This window comes from Capra hircus, chromosome 19, assembly GCF_001704415.2.
Source record: "Capra hircus breed San Clemente chromosome 19, ASM170441v1, whole genome shotgun sequence".
Classification (NCBI taxonomy): domain Eukaryota; kingdom Metazoa; phylum Chordata; class Mammalia; order Artiodactyla; family Bovidae; genus Capra; species Capra hircus.
In genome coordinates, this window is record NC_030826.1 from 25940851 (window position 1) to 25962609 (window position 21759).

At 40.8% G+C, this 21759-nt stretch overlaps 1 protein-coding gene across 2 annotated transcripts; it reads left to right on the forward strand.

Moving 5' to 3' along the window:
* On the forward strand, positions 18 to 21594 carry NUP88 (nucleoporin 88). Of its 2 annotated transcripts, none has more exons than XM_018064466.1 (17): positions 18 to 417; positions 3104 to 3273; positions 3992 to 4117; positions 4926 to 5012; positions 8340 to 8516; positions 10628 to 10814; positions 11553 to 11700; positions 14257 to 14355; positions 15603 to 15693; positions 17972 to 18073; positions 19019 to 19177; positions 19679 to 19840; positions 19915 to 19980; positions 20116 to 20196; positions 20457 to 20583; positions 20744 to 20862; positions 21316 to 21594. In XM_018064466.1, exons 1-17 carry the CDS (start codon positions 118 to 120, stop codon positions 21377 to 21379), a joined length of 2265 nt encoding a protein of 754 aa, XP_017919955.1. In that variant the 5' UTR covers positions 18 to 117; the 3' UTR covers positions 21380 to 21594. The 2 variants fall into 2 exon arrangements, with proteins under 2 accessions (XP_017919955.1, XP_005693498.2); XM_005693441.3 differs by having other exon boundaries at positions 41 to 417; positions 19715 to 19840.

Sequence of the window (21759 nt, forward strand, 5' to 3'; positions counted from 1 at the left end):
CCCCAATCCTGTCTCGTGCTTCCGGCCTGCCTGCTCGATGATTGGCTGAAGCAGTGGACGGCTGGAAGCAGATTGGCTGCGTTCAGCGGCGAGGCCGCAGAGAGCTGTGGTTTCAAGATGGCGGGCGCCGAAGGAGGCCCGGGCGACGGTGAGCTGTGGCAGACCTGGTTGCCCAACCACGCCGTGTTCTTGCGGCTCCGAGAGGGACTGAAAAACCAGAGCTCAGCCGAAACTGAGAAGCCAGCTTCATCATTGCCTTCGTCGCCGCCGCTGCCTCCTCAGTTGCTGACTAGAAACCTGGTCTTGGGCCTCGGCGGAGAACTCTTTCTATGGGACCCAGAAGACAGCTCCTTCTTAGTCGTGCGCCTTCGGGGCCCCAGCGGCGTTGGTGAGGAGCCCTCCCTCTCCCAGTACCAGGTACGGCCAGGCCGAATTGGGAAACGACCCTTAGCTAGCGTTTTCGTCCCCTTCGCATCCTGGCTATTTTTCGTCTGTTGGGTGGGAGAGGTGCTATGCGAGCGTAAGCAGACGTCTTTTGGGGGGGTGCCCAGCAGCTAGTGGAGAAGTCTCCTTTTCATTCGCTCTACCACGGCCGCCGAACCTTTGGAAGCCTCTCTTCCCGTATTTCATTCCTTCCACAAATGTTAATTGACTCTGACATCGCGCCGGACACTGTTACAGAAACGTATGCGCTCAAGGTGCTTAAGTTTTCTGGGTCTCAGAGGAAGGGAAGGAACGTGGAGTCACAGTAAAGTATCAGTGGTGCAGGTGCTCTGAAGAGTACCAGCGGGGATACGGGGCTTGAGAGCGTGGGTGCATTCGCTATTTTTAGGAGGTGGACCCTGAGAAACAGGTGTCACGGCGTCACTGCATAAAATAAGAGGGCCAATCCTAACTTTCTCTTGGGGTGGTTGTGAGCCTCAAGTCAGATCGTCTATTCCAAAGCACCAGATTTCCTCCCTGACATGGAGGCGGAATCCTTTGGAAATTAGGCCATCTCCAAAGTTGAAAGGGATGTTGGCTTGTCTTGGAGAAACCAGCAGCATGTGAAAGTCGGTGTAATCAGAGAGTGTTAGACTTCTTGAGATTAAACATTGCTTTATGGAAGCGTTTACATATAACAAGCTGATTCTTGTCATTTAAAGATTACAAAATAAGAAAACTTGGCACCCATTCTAACCTATGGTAGCTGTTGTGTGCTGGTTGAACCTTGTCGATGAAAAATGATTTGAATAAGGTGCTAGCAGTGTTTCTGCAGTTTTGAAAACAGGTCACGAGCCTACTGTCTACTATAAAATTTCAGTTTTTTTTAATATAGTTCTTTTTTTTAATTTATTTTTATTTTTGGTTGTGCTGGGTTTTCATTGCTGTCTGTGCTTTCTCTAGTTGCAGAGAATGGGGGCTGCTGCTTATTTCTGTGGCTTCACTTGTGGAGCAGGGGCTCTAGGGCATGTGGGCTTCAGCAGTTCTGGTGCACAGGCCATTTATATTTGTTAATTCATTGCCTGAATTCTTTTCTGGAGTACAAGCACCAGGGCAGGGTTGTCTGCCTTACTTAGTTTTGTATTCCCAGTACTTCTGTGTGCCTGGAACATATGAACTCTCAGTACAATATTGATGTCTGTCTGAATGACCTCAATCCTCAGAAATCCAAAAACTCGGAGGAGGAAGCAGCTTAGCATGAGTTGCAACTTTAAAGGAAATAAAAACATGAATAGTAACTTTAAAAACCAAATTAAAAAAATACCCCCCCAAAAAATCCAGATCAAAGGCATGAATAGTAACTTTAAAAACCAAACCAAACCAAAAAACCCCCCAAACAAAAAACACCAGAATACTGTGATTACCACAGGTGACCTAAAGTGATGAGATTGTTCTGCCAAAGAAAGGTGGCCTTTGATTTGAGATAGATCGTTAGAATCATGTAGAAGACTGAGAAGATGGGGGAAAGAAGGAACGAACTATTGATGAGAGAAAAAAGCAATTTGATTAGAATCAGAAAAGGGCAGCTAAAAGCAAAAGCAATCCCACCCCCCCCCAAAAAAAAACTCAAAAAACAAAGCCCAGACTTATATCAGTAACAATTAGTTGGAATCACATATTCAACAGTCTTGTTAATACAATGTTGGCAGACGTGATTCTCTGTACATCAGGATAAGCAATAGATTGGTAATCTCTTGGTTTATTACTGAAAGTGGATAGAAAAGAAAGGGAATTTGAGATACTCATGAGAGAAGAAATAGAAGTGCAGTTTATTTTTTTGGAAGGCATATAATGCCAAGACATATAACTTAACAGAACCCTCCTGAAAATGTCTCTCTTCCATAACTAAATCTGCCTAGGTAAAGTGCATTTTACTTGCTGCAGAAGTTCTTGAAGCTACTATCTTATTTTACTATTTATAACATAGTAATTATTTACTAATACTTCTGAGTTCTTAACTGGCTAGTCAACTAAAACATGTACTGAGAGTTATCAACATGCCACATACGCCAAGGATAACAGGAAAGACAGAGCTCAAGTAATTCACAGTTGTATGGGATGAGCAAGTAAAAGGATAATTGGAATGCAGGGTGATAAAGGACTACAGTAGAATTATTTAGGGTGTGCTCTGGGAGGACAGAAAAGATGCACTGGTTCATGGCCAGAAAATCAGAGATATTTTTTGGGAGGAAAGTACATAGAAACTGAGTCTCCAAGAAAGTTTTAGCTGACGCCAGCTAAAAAGAGAAAATGAGGGCATTGCAGGATGGATCGTTGTACAGAAATACATGGTGATTTCCCAGAAATCTGGAAGTATAAAGTACATGTGGGGAATGGTGGAGAATTGAGGCTAAAGTGGTAGTCTGGAGTTTGATCATAAAAAGGGAAATTATATGTAGTATTGACCAAAGTAGGGAAATCTGATGCATTTTATATAATATTCCAATGTAAGCAGTTAAAAAAATATTTCATCAGTTAATGGCTGAAGTGTTAGTACTTATCCAGAATGCTTCTTTATCCTACATTAATAGAAAACTCAAGTGGTACTATGCTTTCGAGTAACTGCCATATATATTTACATTAAAGTGAACTATTTTGACCAGTTTGCTTTAATTTTCAGAGATTGCTTTGCATAAATCCACCCCTGTTTGAAATCTATCAAGTCTTGTTAAGCCCAACACAACATCATGTAGCACTTATAGGAATAAAAGGACTTATGATATTAGAATTACCTAAAAGATGGGGAAAGAATTCTGAATTTGAAGGTGGAAAATCAACAGTGAATTGTAGGTAAGTTGTATTTCCATTTAGTGATTATCTGTATAATTTGTAATACATGCAGAAAATTCCTTAAAATCAGTGGTTCTTACGGTGTGTTTGCTACTATTGAAACGTCAGTGTACGGTAGTTAGTCTGCACATTGGCTTCTTGTGATAATGACTTTTATAGTATATATGATATATATAGTATATATATATTTTGCCTAGATTACCACATTGCTGTCTCATTGGAAGTCAGGCTGTTTTATCAAGTAGGTTGAAATAAGATGCTTTAAAAGCAGTTATTTTCTGTAAGCCAAACAGTTTTCTCATAAGTATAACTTAGTTTTGTATTTTTTTTCTTTGTCAACAAATCTTGAGAAATGAGTGTGTGAAAAATCTGAAAAGAAAATAAGGTAGAAACATACTTTTAGCTCCACAACCCTTAGGTTGGGCCTCCTTGAAAATGTTTCTTTTCTAAGTCTGTTTCATATCCACAATAGGAGTGACAATAACTGCCTTTGTATTTTCTGTACAACGTTACTAAAAGGATAAGTTACTCTGTCTGAAATCACTGGTACTCTGTAAAATACAGATTAGAAAATATTTGATTCTTTGATACTGGTTGGTAGATGCTTTGAATGCTGCCTCAGCAAGATGTTTGAAAAAGGAATTTAAAGGAAAGAGTAAAAAGCGTTGAGATAGGTTTTCCTTTAGAAAGTTTTGGAAAATTGCTGTCTTTATTTTAGTACCACTCCCGTTGCTGAGAGATTTTTCACCAGTTCAACCTCTCTGACTCTGAAGCATGCTGCCTGGTATCCGAGCGAGATGCTAGAGCCCCACATAGTGCTGTTAACGTCAGACAACATCATAAGGTAAGTCTGTATCTTACAGTTTTGTGAGTGGGAAGATTCCCTTAATTGCCAGTTAACAGCTTGGAAAAACTATCTGATGGCTGCTATAACCTGTTCTCCATCATGGGAGCAGTGTTCAGCTGCCCTAGCTTACATGTCTTAATTACTTCTGTTCCCTCTCAGCTAGTCTTTCTGCCTCCAGTCTCTCCATTCCCAATCTAACTATTAAAATAATCTCCCTAAAACTGGTTTTACCATTTCACTCTTTTGGAGGTGATATAGCATAGAGAAAAAGAGAATTTAATTGGGAAGTGAGAGATTTGAATTCTTTGTCCCAATGTCACTTCTGTCTTTGGACTGTTAAAAAACAACAACTTGGGCATCTGTTTCTAATTTGTCAAATGAGCAGGTTTGATTTGATCATTTCTAAAGCTGCTTTCCAGGTTTGCGTTGTTATGATTAAATGCCCTCGTCCTACAGAGATTGATATTACCGGTTAACTTTCTGAATCTGCCTTATGTAAAAAGTTTGTGAGATGACTAGACAAGGTGTATACAGCTAAGAACTGAAGTACAGTGGTTGGGGAAAGCTGATACAAGGAATTTTGGTAAGGGCAGAGACTATTTCTTCATGTACCAAGGAAGCCTTTTTGGGTTGCTTCAGAACAAATGAAGTAGGCTACTTTTGTCAGTAACAGCCAGATCTTTGGCAAATTGTTGTAATGACTGGTAGGAAAATTCTCAAAAACTGACTGGGTGGGAAGGAAAGAGCAACTTTGGGAAATAAAAGAGAATTTTAAGTGCTGGCTTTCTTCTCTTTTGATTGCTAGAATTTACTCTTTGCGTGAGCCCCAGACACCGACTAAGGTCATTGTACTTTCAGAAGCAGAAGAGGAAAGTCTAATACTCAACAAAGGGTAAGTTTTTATTTCTGTCGTTAAATTTTTTTTTAATTGGTTTATTGGGATTGTGAATGCAATTTTAAGATTATAAGATTTTCCCAAGGTGACTTTAGCATGGTTTTTGGTAATATGAGAAATAAGAAAAAATAGGTGATATGAGTAGGTAATAAGAAGTTACAAATCTGAAAGTTACTCTGCTAGCTTGATCTTTTTTCAAGAAAGTTCAAAACTGTGAGTAGCCAAAACTTAGTCCCTGTTGTATCATGAATAAGAAAATGAATTATAATATTTCAAAGTCACAGAAAAAGTGGAAGGGGAGAGTGTTGGGCTGGAGGCCTGCCAGCGGTTCACTCAGTATGGATGAGCAGATTGCTGGACCCCCCAGACCAGCACCTGAGTACCCCAGAAGCTGGAGTGGACCATAGACTGCCTTCTGCTTCTCATGTGACCCTGGCTTATGTTCGTTTTCTTGCCCACTGCAGAGCAAGTTCCTGGCTAGTTTGACCAGTAACAATCACCCTTTGAACTTACAAACTCCCTTCCTCTGGCCTCCTGCTCAGTCTTTCTGGTGATTACCACATCCTGTCACCCACAGTGTGTATGTGGAGTGAAGCCTGTAGTAGCAATATTTCTGGAAGTTCCAACTAGTTCTTTCCATGTCTTCATAATGGTCATATCTAACAGTCTATTTTTGTTTTGCTGTTATTCCTTTGAATATTGTACATATAGCTATTATGTATGTGACAGTTTCAATATCTGAAGTCTTGGCAAGGCGGGGATCTAAATCTGTGTTTGTTCTTCCTCCTGTCCTGTAATCACAGCCACTTCCTCCTGTGGTTGCTGATCTCATTGTGCACTTGTGTTTACTTGATCTTAATGTTTGGAAATGTCAAGAGTCCAAGCTGGGAGTATGTTCTTCCAGAGAGGAATTTCTTCTGCTTCTGTTAGGAGTCAGAAGTTGCCACTAGCCTGGGACCACATTAATTCTCATTAATTAATGAATTAATTAATTCATTAGTCCCAGAACTGCAAGTTTTCAGTCAGATGATTTTCATGTCTTATACAGCCTTAGCTTCCTAAAGCCCCATCCATCCATCTCCACGATGGGGAAACACCTGCGAATTGCTAGGTCCTGTTCTGGTGTCGGCAGAGCGTTTCCGTAGCTTCTCCGCCTTTGCCAGACTCACTGTCTAGCTGAGAGGCTATAGAGCAAGCACAGTTGTTAAGAGCTTTGGCTCTGGTGTCAGCACCTGTACTCCAGTCTTAGCTCTGCCACTTACCAGTTGTGGCATCTGGCAAGTTACTCAGTTTCACTTGGTCTCATTTCCATAACTATATATTCCATGAATGTAAAAAGTAGTGACCACTGGGGACTTCCCTGGTGGCCCAGTGGTTGGGAATCCAACGCACAGTGTGGGGGCCACAGGTTCAGGCCTTAGTCAGGGAACTAAGATCCCACATGCCATGGAGCATCCAAGCCCATGCAGCCAACCGCTGAGCGCATGTGCCACAGCTACAGAGGCTGTGCATTGCAACGAAGGATTCCACGAGCTACAACTAAGACCTGACACAGCAAATAAATAAATAACACTTTAAAAAAAAGAAGTCACCATTTACTTGGATTATTGTACAGAATAAATGAGATCATGCATAGAAAGTGCCTAACATGGCACAGAATAAGTACTCATTAATTGATATCTTCTATCATTATTATTAGAAATATTACTGTATTAAGTCCCAGTTAGGTTTGGATGGCTTTAGGTCTTTTTGAAATAACCGATATGTCTGTTTGTTTCCAGTCATTGTCCTAATTGTTTAGTTTAACTCTCAGGCAGTTCTTTTAGTCTGGATTTGGGGATTCCTCATGGTGGCCAGACAGTAAAGCGTCTGCCTGGAATGCAGGAGACCCGGGTTTGATTCCTGGGTCGGGAAGATCCTCTGGAGAAAGAAATGGCAATCCACTCCAGCACTCTTGCCTGGAAAATCCCATGGACGGAGGAACCTGATACAATCTTTGAGGGTTTCCCTGGTGGCTCAGAAGTTAAAGCGTCTGCCTCCAATGTGGGAAACCCGGGTTCATTCCCTGTGTCTGGAAGATCCCCTGGAGAAGGAAATGGCAACCCAGTCCACTATTCTTGCCTGGAGAATTCCATGGACAGAGGAGCTTGGTAGGCTACAGTCCACGGGGTCACAAAGAGTCGGACACGACTGAGTGACTTCACTTCACAATACCATATACCTTTCCACGTAATAAAGGAACTAAGATGTGGTACTTATCACACCTTGGAATGATGTTGACTGTCTCAAAAGCTGTATGAAATTGTGGTTTTATTTTAACCATATTCATTACCTTTGTATTAAACTGAATCTTTTTGAAAAACCAATTATACAAAATTTTTAAAATAATAAAATAGCATGTTTTATCATTTATTTTTCCTGATTATAAAGGTAATGTATATTTTTGTAGAAAATCGGGAAAACTGTAGAAAAGTATTAAGAAAATGAAATATTTAAAAATTTCCTATAGTGTGATCATAATATTGCACCGGAATGCTACTTTTGATATAAATCAGATAATTCTACTTCCCTACTCTCCATACCTCACTTCCTAGAGAGGCCATGGCCTGAAGGCCTACGGGTCTGCCCGCTTACTGCACGCTTCCACCTCAGTCCTCCTACCGCCTTGGCTCTGAGCTCCAGCCACTCAGCCTTCTTGCAGTTCCTCACAGTCTCTGCCTCAACTACTCCTCTTTAACTACTGCTCCACATAACCACAGACTCACTGCCTTACTTCCTTCAAATCTTTGCTCAAATATCACCTTATCAGAGCCTTTCCCAGGTCACCTGAAGTAGCACCTCCATCAGTACCCCCTTCCCCTGCTTTATTTTTCTTCATAACATCTTTTTCTGATTTTATGTTATCTGATTGTATCTTCTCTGTTGACATCTTTTTCGTTAGAGGGCAGGGCCTTTGTTTAATTCACTGAGGTTTCCCAGAACCTACAGTGCCTGGCACGAAGGAGATACTTAGTAAATATTTGTGGACTGAATGCATCCTACTGCTAAGAAATAACTATGGAGTCTTTGTATTCTTCTGTTTCTTTTCTGTATTGATGCGTGTCTGTATGGGTGTATTTTCACTATTTGTGTGACTGTGTATTTAAGCAGTTTATATAGTTCTGTGGTCTGCTGCTTTCATTTAATCTTACGAGCCTTTTCCAGCATTGTTTAACATTCTTCATAATTGTAACTTTGTCTTCTCACTCCATTGAATACAAATTCCACCCCACCTGCTGTTATTGGAAGTTTTGTTTTCATTTTGGTTTTTAACTCTCTTTTCAGAAGGGCCTACACTGCATCTCTGGGAGAGACAGCAGTTGCGTTTGACTTTGGGCCATTGTCAGCAGTCCCGAAGCACATATTTGGACAAAAAGGCAAAGAAGAAGTAGCAGCTTACCCTCTGTACATCTTATATGAGAATGGGGAGACTTTCCTTACATACATTAGTCTGTGGCACAGGTAAGCTGAGGGGGAACCCACCTGCAGTGAAAGTTGAGCTTGTGCTACAGTACAGATTGTCATGGTTGGACCCGGGGTCCATGTTTATGAGTCTGTGGAAATACTGCAGCCTTTCAATGCTGGCTTGCCCATTTTGGAGAAAAAGTTTGTACAGATCATTTGACCTCTTTTTCTTCATATTATTTGGGTGAGTTCTATAGAATAATCCCTTAAGTTAGGCTGGATTTGTGTTCACAAAGTCTAGTCAATCAAAAAGTATTTACAGATGGTCCCCAACTTAGTCAGACTTACGATTTTATGATGGCACAAAACCAGTTACATTCAGGAGAAACTGTACTTTAAGTTTTTCATTTTGATTTTTTTCCCAGGATAGTGATAGTCAGTTGATAGCTTCTTGTGATGCTGGGCAGTGAGCACAGCTCCCAGTCAGCCACACTATCAGAAAGGTAAATAGCTGACACACTTACAGCCATTCGTGTATCAGTCTCAGTATAGTTCTCAATAAATTAGAGATATTTAACACTTCATTAGAAAATAGGCTTCATGTTAGACGAGTTTGCCCAATTGTAGACTAACGTGAATGTTCCGAGCACATTCAAGGTAGGCTCAGCTAAGCTATGATGTTTGGTAGGTAAGGTGTATTAAATCCTTTTTTTACTTAAAATATTTTCAACTTAACAATGAATTTTTTGGAATGTAACTCCACCTTAAGTCGAGGAAGATCTGTATCATGGATCTTATGTGAACAAGGTACCATGGGGATGGTGAGACATGGTAATCTGGTCTTTTAATGGCCCAGTTGTGGGGAAGAGACATACATAACCAAGGAAAGGTAATGATTTAGACTATATTCATGGTACATAAAAGCTCAGAGGAAGGAGAGATGATTCTGACTGAAGACGTTAAGGAGATTTTCATAGAGAAGGACTGTGTCATATGGAACTTAAGGCTTTAATGCAGGATTAAATGAAGCATCAATGACCATTTTAGTCAAAAGTGCAGCTTTGAAGTCAAGTATGAAAATAGGCAAGTGCAAGTGTCGTTCAAGGTCCCAGTGATTAAACACTTGGGACTAGAGCTGAAGATTCAGGTAGGGAGCATTTAGGGATAAACCTGGAGGTATCTGTCCAGGGAAAACTCGGTAGTTAAGGGATGTGGAGTTTTTTCTGTAGGAATAGGGTAATAGGAAGACAGTGATGGTTTCTAAACAAGGATAAAACAGTTGGCTGGAAAGGGACTGGAACACAGGGACTTCTAAAGAAACTTCCAAAATTTAGCTTACAGTCTTCAAGAGTTTAAACTCTGGTGGTAATGTGAGGGAGAGATGAACATAGTAAATACTACGAAGGAAGGGTCAATAAGACTTAGTTGCTCTTTGGATAAGAGAGTGAGGCATTGACACAAATAGGTCAGGAAAGGCAACTAATTTGAAATAAATAATTCCAGTAATTTGGAAGTATTCCATGGACAGTTGGAAATAGAGGACTAGTGAGAAAACTGTTCTGGTAAGAGAGTCAGAGTATAAGAATTCTGGGAAAGTTCGTAATTAGGCATAGGGCCCAAGTCTGAACATCATGATTTATTTATAAATCAGCTCAATAGATATTTATTCAGGGCTCAATATGTAGCAGAATGTGGGAATACAAGATCAAAGGCAGAGTCCCTGCTGTGTGGTTCCTTGTTCGTCAGAAAGTCATGCTACAAACCAAAACCGTCGTACAATCTGAGTACAGTGGTGAAGGCATAAACCACAGTGAACTGAGGGCTGGCCCCTCTCGGCCTCTGCGCTGTTGGCAGGGGCTGCCCTGTGGGGCAATGCTCAGCAGCATCTCTGGCCTCTAGACACCAGTAACCTGTCCCCGTCCTCCCAGCTGTGGCAGCCACACATGTCTCCAGATGTCACCAGTGGCCTCCTAGGGACAAAATTATCTCCAGTAGAAAAGCACCAAAGAGGTGGAAATTGAGTGGGAAAGTGAAAAAGTGGGGACATTGGGAATAGACCAAATTTTTAATCAGTGTCTGATAGCTGGAGACAGAGTCAAAAAGGGTTTTAAGTGATAGGTATGGTCTTCTGTCAACATTTCCCGAGGATGTTTTCACTCTTTTTTTAGCCCTGGGAGTGTGGGCAAGCTGTTGGGCCCGTTGCCCATGCATCCTGCTGCTGAAGATAACTATGGCTATGATGCTTGTGCTGTGCTCTGCTTGCCGTGTGTCCCTAACATCCTGGTGATTGCTACTGAATCAGGAATGCTGTATCACTGTGTTGTGCTGGAGGGGGAAGAAGAAGATGACCAAACAGTAAGTCGGGCAATCGTGGGCATATTCGTATCTCCAACACTGGGGACAGTTCTTAGAATGGTATGAAGGCTTCGTACAGGAGGAATTTTATACTTGACGTGTGTGTGTGTGTGTGTGCTCAGTTGTGTCTGACTCTTTGCCACTCTGTGGACTGTAGCCCGCCAGGCTCCTCTGTCCCTGGGATTCTCCAGGAAAGAATACTAGAGTGGGTTGCCATTTCTTCCTCCGGGGGATCTTCCTGACCCAGGGATCAAACCCATGTCTCCTGTGTGTCCTGCCTTGCAGGCCGATTCTTTACCTGCTGAGCTACGTATCTGGCACTTATTTTGGAATTTTATATCTGGCACTATTTTGGAAACTTAACACTCAAAATTAATTGAAGCCCACTCTAAATACTTAAACTGAAAAAAGTTAGGATGTACCCAGCTTATTTGGTCCAGCAGCCTACATGTTTCTTAACTTTAAACTGCTACGTTTGGTGACAGATGTAAAGAACCTTTGAATAACTGAATTGGCTCTTCTCTAAATTTGTGTGTTTACATCTTCCCAAGAGCAGAGAAGCCTTTTATTCTCTTTTAAGAGTAACAAAGCACAGTGTTGGAATAGAGGGTGGAATTAAGAAAAGTTTGGAAACACTGTTTGATACAGCTTTTTGCTTCTGTTTTTAGTTGTGTACATTTTCAAAGGAATATGAAACACTAAAGTTACAGTGCAGGTTTTTTGTTTGTTTGTTTACAGTCAGAAAAGTCCTGGGACTCCAGGGCTGACCTCATTCCGTCTCTGTATGTGTTTGAGTGTGTTGAGTTGGAGCTTGCCCTGAAACTGGCATCTGGAGAGGATGAGCCCTTTGATTCTGACTTTTCTTGTCCAATCAAACTTCACAGAGGTAAAGTGTTCACTAAATTTAGTTCTTATGTCTCATTATATTTATACAAGATTATCACAGACCATTCCTATGTAATTTGTTTTTTTGTGTGGTTCCAGCCTTTAAAATTTTGACTACTAGGTTCTTTTGGCCTTTTAGCCACAACATTATACTGTAGATTCAAGAAAAGCAAATTTCCCAAGTTTTCATTCAGATTGTGGTCTTCAGGCTGGATCAACTCAGATTTATAATAGTCATTTTTTCCCCTGGTCTAATCAAAAGTAAGTTCATTATTCAAATTGTTAAATGTATGCAAACTTGAATAAACTATAAAAATAAATTTTAAAATGAAGTGATAATATACTTGTATTAAGATCTCTCTTTAAAATACCTTTCTTCGTTTGAGAACATACCATCTTGTTATACCCAGACCCATTTGAATGTTACCTTTTTTTTTTGCTTTTGCTTTTGCTTTTACTTATCTGGGTTGGCTCCAGAGCTTTCTGGCGGCTTATCTCTTCATCTAGGGAGCTCTTGGCTAAACTGCTGACACAGTCACAGTGTGTCACCTGTGTCATTCAGACTCAGAGTGGTTGAGTGGAAGGAGTTGGTAACTAGGAGTCTGGAGTGTCCTAGGTCTTAGTTAGAGCTCTAACATTAGTCGGCTCTGTAGTATTGGACATTTATTCAGCCTCTCTGGTCATTAATTTTTCTCACCTAAAAATAATAAGGATAACATCAGATGATCTCTAAAGTCCCTTCTGACATAAAAATCCTATAATCCTATTTGCTCCTCAACTTTCTCCTCTAGGATCTAGGTGTCTTCCCTGTGAAGAATGAGGAACAAAAGCTTCCTCAGTCGGGAATAATGGGGTGAACCTTTCATAGTTTTCCTCTCTTAGTCCAGAGAAAGGGAATTCAATCCTGAAGCAGCCTGACCTAATCTGCTGACAGTCTTATTAGCCAATTTGCCCAGGTTTGGTAATACTGGCTTCAGTATAATCTAACATTTAAGAGCATAGTAGCCTTTATATAATAAACCAGCAAAGAGAACTCATTGGGCATGTCTGGTCTCTAACTGGAGAGATGTAGTCTAAATATTAAGTCTCAGAACTTTGCTTTATAGATGAGGAAATTGAGACCTAGTGAGGTAAAGTCACGTAAACTAATTGGTTTCCTTATAGATACATATGTCTTGGGGAAATCTTCATTGTAGGCTTTTTTCTTGATTCTTTGAATAAGAGAACATTTTCATATATGAAACTAATGAATTTTTCACTCATTCATGTTTGTACTTAAAGCATATTACAATCACTGAAACATTCCCAGATTTTTAATGACGTAAATGAATGGCTTATGTTACCACATATCTTGTCAGGGGTGTCTAGCAAATTTACGACTGCAGTTACAAGTATTTCCTTTTTTCATAATAGATTCTGTCACATCCACATACTAGGGTTTTTCTGTTGACTTCAGCACCACAGACACATTTCAAAAAGCCATTTTAAATAATAGGAAACCTAATGAGATGATTTAAGCTTTGGAAGTCCCAAATTAAGGTGTGAGCAAATGAAAAGAAACTTTTCAGTACTTTATTGTTCAGAGAGATGATTACCATAGAGATTGCCAGAAGCCTTTTTTTTTTTTTTACTGTTCATAACATAATGCTATTTTCAGAGGTGTTATGCAGAACCCCAACATATAAACAGATAAAAATAATATTTACTTACTATAAACTCAGCAGTAAGAAAGGATGTTAGATAAGAGAAAAATTTGGTTTAGGAGCTTATGGTTGACAGTTGCCATCTTAAATCAGCTTTAGTATATACATATTTTTTAATATCTTGTTTTCATTGTTTAATGTTTTAAAAATCCTGAGTCACAGGGATAAATATAAATAATAAATATTCATCTTTTAGTTTAATGATAGTGTTACTGATAACTAGGGCTAAAACAATAGAGGAAAAAATAGAGAAATTTTCATTAAGATTATGTAATAACTGCTGTAAATAGAAATACAAAAATTATATCTAAAATTTCAACAAACAATTCTCTGTAAGTCAACATTATCAGGACAAGTAAAACTGCACATTTCACACCTGACTTACCATCTGTGACAGGACTGTTCACTAATCTGCTGTGCTGAAGTCTTTTCAGCACCTGTGCTGGAGGAGTGCAGTAGCTTCAACAGTTTCATGTAAGTAGACGTGTGCAAGCACAGGTTTTTTACAGAGCTAGAGCCTTTCTTACCATTTTATTTTGAAAACTAAATAAATGCACAGAGATGGACAGAAAGGCGTAAGTCAGTTCCTTGATAGCAAGTGTTTATGTTCAGTGAACTCTGTGTTAATACTTGGAAAAAGAACATATTTGTAATGAGTTTCTTAATTATACTTTTAAAATGTATTTGAAAACTAAAGTCATTTTTTTAAATTCCCAAACCCCTGACATAGTGCCACAGTATGAAGGTCCTGTTGACCTTGCATCACTTCCGTCATCACCAGATGCATTTGTGGCCTACTCGGGTGAATTCTCTTAGTTTTCTAATGGCTTCCTTTATATTGTTTCCATTTTCAGATCCCAAGTGTCCTTCAAGATACCACTGTACTCATGAAGCTGGTGTACATAGTGTTGGGCTAACTTGGATTCATAAACTTCACAAGTTTCTTGGGTCAGGTGAGTTTTTGTGCTTTTCAGTATGTTTCATAGAGTCTATCAAAAATTAGTTTGGAACAGAAAAACAATAGAGGTTATGACACCAAAAGATAGTTCTTTGAAAAGATCAGCAAAATTGAGAAACCTATACCTAAACTGACCAAAAAATAAAGACTCAAGTTACTACAATTAGAAATGAAAGAAGGGCTATTCTGCTGACCATACAGAAATATGAGATTATAAGGATATACCAAGAATAAAAGATGATAACGGAATACCAAGAACAACTGTATGCCAATTACACAAGGTAAATGAGATGGACAGATTTCTGGAAAGATGCAAATCAACAAAACTGACTAAAAAAGAAATAGAAAATTCGAATAGACCTATTACATAACAATATATAACATGAGATTGAATCAGTAATCAATACTGATTTTGATTATTGTGCTTTGCTCAGTCACGTTTGATTCTTTGCAACCCCCTGGGCTGTAGCCCGCCAGGCTCCTCTATCCATGGAATTTTCCCAGCATGAATACTGGAGTGGGTTACCATTTCCTACTCCATGGGATCTTCCTGACCCAGGGATCAAACCCACATCTCTTATGTCTCCTGCATTAGCAGGAGGATTCTGTACTACTGTACCACCTAGGAAGCCCTTTGACGAATTAATACCAGTTCTTCCTAACTCTTACAAAAAATAGAGGAGAAAACACTTCCCTGATCACTTTATGAGGATAATGTGCTAAAAGCCAGACAACAACATCCAAGAAAAGAAGACTAGAGACTCATATCTCTTATGAGTGTAGATGTAACAACTATCTTGAAAAACAGGAACAAAAGTTGGAGGACCCACTTTGCAATTTCAAAACTAATTAGAAAGGTACAGTAATCAAAACAGTATGATAACTGGTGTAAGGATACAGATACAGGTCAGTGAATAGAATTGAGAGTCCAGAAATACACTCTTAGATTTATAGTAAGTTGGTTTCGGCAGTGGTCCTAGAACAATTACATGGGGGAAAGAATAGTCTTTTCAACAGATGGTGCTGGGACAAGTGTACATCTACATGCAAGAATGAAATTGGACTATTACCTCACGCCAGACACAAAAATGAACTCAAAATTGATCCAAGACTAAAATATGAAAACAAAAATGATATACCACGTAGAAGAAAACACTAAAAACAACCTACAGAATGGGGGTAAATACTTGCTATCCTTATATCTGATAATGGATTTGTGTTCTGTGGTGTGTTCTTTTGTAGATGAAGAAGATAAGGACAGTTTACAGGAACTGGCTACAGAACAGAAATGCTTTGTAGAACACATTCTTTGTACAAAGCCGCTGCCATGCAGGTAAGGACCTTCTCACCCTTGTAAACACAGATAGTAGTTGTTGCAGTAATTCAGGTCCATGGGTATATGTGAATATTACACTCACATGTAGACAGCATTCTTCACCCCAAAAGAATCTGTTCTTCAAAAGCTCTCCTCTGCCCATGGCCACTCCACATTGTGCGTCCTCTGTCTCAGAGGTATTTCCCCTGTCATAACCCCAGGCTTCACTTGACTATGATTCTTCTATCTGATCTTAATATCATTTTATAGAGGGTTCCCTTGATTTCCCAGAACCCCTTCAAATTCTTTTATTCTGTATCTTTGAAGCACATATTTATATTCATGTTTGTGTTTATTTACTGTCTGTCACCACTACTAGAATATATATGTTTCATGAAGGCAAAGACCATGTCTTTTCACACTTTTATATGTATATATATAATTCCTTTTCGGCTCTGCTGGGTCTTCCTGCGCCATAGTCTTCTCTAGTTGTACCACGTGGGGACTGTTCTTCATTGCAGTGTGAGGGCTTCTCGTTGTGCTGGCTTCTCTTGTGGCAGGGTACAGGCTCAGTAGTTGTGGCACATGGGCTTAGTTGCTCCAAGGCATGTGGGATCTTCCCAGACCAGGGATCGAACTCATGTCTCCTGCAATGGCAGGTGGATTCTTTACCACTGAGCCACCAGGGAAGCCCTGTTTCATACTTTATTTATCCCATCACCTGTACCATATACCATATACCATTCAGTCTGTACACTGAAGTGTCTTGACAGGATGCCTGGGATATACTCAGTAAATATTTGATGACTAGAATAAACCAAAATAGGTTCCTCTGGAAAGGGCCTAGAGTGAGTAGAGGAGACCTGAGCAAGGAGTCAGCACTTTCTTCCAAGCAGCGAGTGGAGGATGAGGAACCCAGCCCAGGAGGGAAACTGGAGTAAAGGACTGCCAGAGAGACTCAAAGAGAACCCAGGGAAGGATGCTTGGGAGGAGGATCCCAGCAGCCTCAGATAAGCACAGCAGAGCATTGCAGAGAGGTGAAGTGTCCACATGGAGGCTCATCAGGAACCACAGAGAAATGCTGTTGGGGCAGGAGAGGATAGCACGGGTGAAAAATGAATGGGGAAAACAGGCAATAAAAATCTCATGTATGAACATTTCATAAACAGGTAAAATTAAACAGTATTGAATACCAGTGTATATGTACATAGATAGGAAAGCTATAAAACAAAACAAGAACCTGAGTGTCACAGAAATCCAGTGGAAGGTTGTGGTCAGGGAGAGTGACATGGGAAGTCTAAGGCCCCTGCAGTGTTCTAAGGCTTGGCCTGGAGAGTGGTGGCAGAGTGCACATATGTACTCCTTTGTGTGTATATTTCACACACTAAAAACACAAAATAAAAATTTTAACTTCCCAGACTCCCCCCAACTCACCATCACTCCCCTCCCTCTGCAAAATAAGACAACTGGGAGATGTGGCAGGAGAAATAGTGCTGCAGGCGCCTATGGAGAGACTGCTGGCTCTAAAGGGAGAGGGAGCAGGTTGAGGAGAGTGCTTCAGGTGGGACAGGTGTGAGCTGTTTATAAGCTGAGGGTAAGTAGACAGTGGGGAGGTTTGTGATCGCAGCCGATAGAGTGGTTCTCAGAAGAGGGGAGAGGGGGGGTGTTATCCACTGCGCAGGGGCAGAAACAAGCTGTGGGAGTGAGAGAAGCATCTGGGTAGGAGAGGAGCGCACTGGCAGGAAAGACAGCTCCTGTCTGAGGTCCACAGTTTTCGGTTTCTTCAGTGGAGTAAGAACCATGACTTGAAGCTGCCTGCTGTGCATGGTACAGTGAATCCTGTGACACAGATGCTGGCCTGCGTTGAATTTTTTAATGTCAGAAAGACACTACTCAACAGATTGTGAGCTCTTAACTGTGTTGGGTGCTCTGCTAGGTATGCAGAGGTCCCTGGGGCTTCTGGGCAGGTTGGGGAGAAAGACGCATAGAGAACTGGCTTCATGATATTGTGGTAACTGCTGAGATGACAGCAAGTACCAGAGGGCTGTGGGCTCCCGAGTGACCTGCAAGTCAGTGGCCTGCCTCAGGCTGCTGAGTGACAGCTTGATCCAGCCCCATGGAGCTGTAAGTGGTACGGGTTTTCCAGTCACCACCTCTGAGGTTACTGCCCTGACAGCACGTCCCAGGCAACTGCTAGCCCAGGCCTGAGAAGGCCACAAACCTCAGCCATGTTGTTGCTTTGGATCCACTGCCTTGGCTGCTCTGCAGTGTAACTATGGCTGTGTGTTCTTTTCAGGCAGCCAGCTCCGATTCGAGGATTCTGGATTGTCCCTGACATCCTGGGGCCAACAATGATCTGCGTCACCAGTACCTATGAATGCCTCGTCAGGCCTTTACTGTAAGTCCCGCTCTTGGGTTCCCACAGAGCTCTCATTAATTCTGCAAAATCTAAGCTGGGATGTTGCCCTCAGTCACCAGACTGAAAGTACATGGTTTATGCTCTGGCTTCTGACTGGAGGGTTGGAAGTGGGGTATTTCTGTTGCTCCTGCCATCTCTGGAAGAGTTTCTTTTACACATAATTTCTGGCATCTCCTTTGGCTAGCAGAATTGAGAGCTTTAAAGTGTGTAAAGAATACTAAAACACTGAACTCCATCATTAATATGAGTTAGATTTAGTGATTTTAAACTCTCTGTCAGGCTCAGAAGTACTAGCCATTTACCTGCACTCCATCCTATAATCAGACCAGCGGGCTACAGTCCATGGGGTCACAGAGTTAGACACGACTGAGCAACTAAACCACCACACTACAAGGACAGCACTGTTATCCTCATTCCATAGACGAGGAAACAGGAATAGAGAGGTTAAGTAGATGCTGAAGTCATAGGGAACACCAAGAATGAGGCTGCACATATGGGGCTTTCTGACTTAAAAGTCCACACTCACTCTTAATTTCTACATCTCTGCCAGCCTCACAGGCTCATCATAGAATGTGTAAACTCTGGAAGAAAGGTGGTATGCAGCTGAACTCATAATTCTTATTCCCCTTAAGGAACCCATAGTGAGCTATTGGTTATCTAGATACCTTCTAATCATTTTTTCTGCCAACTCCCTGAAATGTAAGTTGTCTATGTAAAGTAACATTATTAACAATCGCCCAGGTTTGAATTATTGCAAAGTCAGTCACTTGCCAAGCTGTTGAAGTCTTCAGTCTTTGAAGTTTTCTGAAGTTAGAGTTTTTGTTACATATTATAGTTTCTTAACCCTCAGAATTCCGGATAAATGCAACATGTTTCTTATACTTAAAGCAAGTATCTCCATGGTCAGTGTTATTTATTTTGCAGAAGCACAGTCCATCCAGCGTCTCCTCCCCTGCTTTGTACCCGAGAGGATGTTGAAGTAGCAGAGTCTCCCCTCCGTATTCTCGCTGAAACCCCGGATTCCTTTGAAAAGCATATTAGAAGCATTTTGCAACGTAGTGTTGCAAATCCAGCATTTTTGAAGTATGGGATTTAGAGCATATCAATTTTTTGCTTTAATTTATGGCTGTGTTGGGTCTTCACTGCTACATGTGAGCTTCCTCTAGTTTCAGTCTGTGGGGACTTCTCATTGCGGTGGCTTCTCTTATTGCAGACTGCGGGCTCTACTGCACAGGCTTCAGTAGTTGGTGGTGCATGGGGTTAGTTGTGCCGCGGCATGAGGGAATCTTAGATTCCAGACCAAAGATCGAACTCATGCCCCTGTACTGGCAGGCAGATTCTTACCCACTGGACCACCAGGAAGTCCCAGGCCTATCAGTTTTAAATAGTGCCTCCCTTCTCTGTTTTGTAAAATGTCTGTTTTCATCCTCTTTGTCCTTAGTTGTTTCTTTTCATATATATTTTATATGAAAGGGCACCTTTAATCAGCTAGTGAGAACAGAGGGAGAGAACAGATACCAGGAGGCATTTGAGAAGAATAAACAGGAACTGTAAATAGTAGTTATGTCTTGAGTTTGTTTTCAGTTGTTTTATTCAATTAAGGATAGAATTTTTTTTAAGATCATCTGAAAAAGATATGGCTCCTCCTCCCGAAGAATGTCTTCAGCTCATCAGCAGAGCCACCCAGGTGTTCAGAGAACAGTACATTCTAAAACAGGACCTGGCAAAGGAGGAGATTCAGCGGAGGTAGGATGGCCTCTGTTCACAGACTAACCCTGGCTGGTACCCAGCTTCTGATTAAACTTCTTTTGTTCTTGAAGGGTCAAACTGTTATGTGACCAAAAAAAGAAACAATTAGAAGATCTCAACTATTGTCGAGAGGAGAGGTAAGCGCCAAGACCAGACAGGAAGCAAACAGTTCAGCTAGACTGGAGCTGGAGCTCTGCCTAAGATAGTGAGCAACGTCAGCGGCTTCACCATCATGGTGGACTCCTAGAGACTCTTGCTTTTTATGCCATTAGGAAAAGTCTACGGGAAATGGCTGAGCGCTTAGCCGACAAATACGAGGAAGCCAAGGAAAAACAAGAAGACATCATGAACAGGTCAGTGGGCTATATAAACTGCATAACGTTCGGCTCTCCATTCAGGTACTACTAGTGTTACAAGTTCTCAGGTGCTGGGCACTCCCTGTGAGGTGTATCCTACAGAACGCAGTGCAGTGATGCCTTCCCCAAACCCACCCTGGAGGGCCCTCCTTCACAAGCACCAGATTCATATGTTAGAAGCTTCAGTTGGGATTGTGTTCCTCCCAAGGAGCTGAGATCTTAAGCTGCGACATTTGCTTATTACTTACTTCTTGCAGGATGAAAAAAGTACTTCACAGTTTTCACTCTCAGCTCCCAGTTCTCTCTGACAGTGAGAGAGACATGAAGAAAGAATTACAGCTGATACCTGATCAACTCAGACATTTGGGCAATGCCATCAAACAGGTAGGAATGGATACAAGGTGGCTACATTTGGTTGGTACTTTTCAAAGTGTTCCTTCTACAGAAAATAATTTTGTCAAGTGTAAAAAGAATAGGCTAAAATAAATATGAAAATGTATAGCAAACCACAGCTAAAGTGTCTGTGTTCTTTTTGATACTTAAGGTTACTATGAAAAAAGACTATCAACAACGAAAGATGGAAAAGGTACTGAGTCCTCAAAAGCCCACCATTACTCTCAGCGCCTACCAGCGAAAATGCATTCAGTCCATCCTGAAGGAGGAGTAAGTAGTACTACTAATCAGCTGTTACTGCCAGGTAGTTCTCACTTTGCAAAATGCCAAAATCAACCTTTCTTTGCCCAGATAAGAGCATTTGACATTTTGCAAGTCAAATTACCAAGACAGGAGGTATATGATAGTGATAAATAAGCATTTAAGAGATGAGTATGGAGGGAGTGTCAAAATGGATGTCTTTCTTTGTAATTCTGTTGGGTGGTCCAGGTGTTCCCCAGTGAATATGTTCAAAAATATTCCCAGCAGTTGCACTACTGTATTTGCTGTCTCTATCCTTAAATGAATTCCTATCACCATCCATCTGAAACCTTAAGCCATTAATTTAGCAAAACACTTCTAAAATATTTCAACATTACTAAATTCTTAAGAATCAGTGTTAATTATTAATGGCTTATTAATTCATTGTATTCCCCCAAAGTGAGTAACTGTATGATTTTACAGGGGTGAGCACATAAGAGAAATGGTGAAGCAAATTAACGACATCCGAAATCATGTAAACTTCTGAACCACTAGGAACAGACTCGCATCTGAAGTTAACACATGTGAAGGCTTAATCTCATAAAATGAACAAGTACCACTGATTTATAAAGAAGCAGGTGCCTTGTTAGCGTATCAGTCTCATAATTTATAGAGGTATTCTGGATGAACTTTGGTGTGATTGTACATCACTTTTTATATATTTTATAATTAATTGAATAAATGCTTGTATTTTAAAAAAAAGCCTGAGATTTTGAGCTACACACTGCCAGACCTCCATAAACCCTACAGACCTCCATAAACCCTACTGAGTTTTCTCCATATTTGAGCAAGAATAAAAGCTGCATCTTAAAGTATAGCAACACCAGAAATGTGACTCTGAAGAGAACCCTCAGATTGAAAGAAAAA

Coding starts and splice junctions, on each gene's coding strand:
- NUP88 (XM_018064466.1), top strand. CDS start 118: ATGGCGGGCGCCGAAGGAGGCCCGGGCGACGGTGAGCTGTGGCAGACC. Junction 418..3,103: donor CCTCCCTCTCCCAGTACCAG/GTACGGCCAGGC, acceptor TTTAATTTTCAG/AGATTGCTTTGCATAAATCC. Junction 20,584..20,743: donor TGGGCAATGCCATCAAACAG/GTAGGAATGGAT, acceptor TTGATACTTAAG/GTTACTATGAAAAAAGACTA.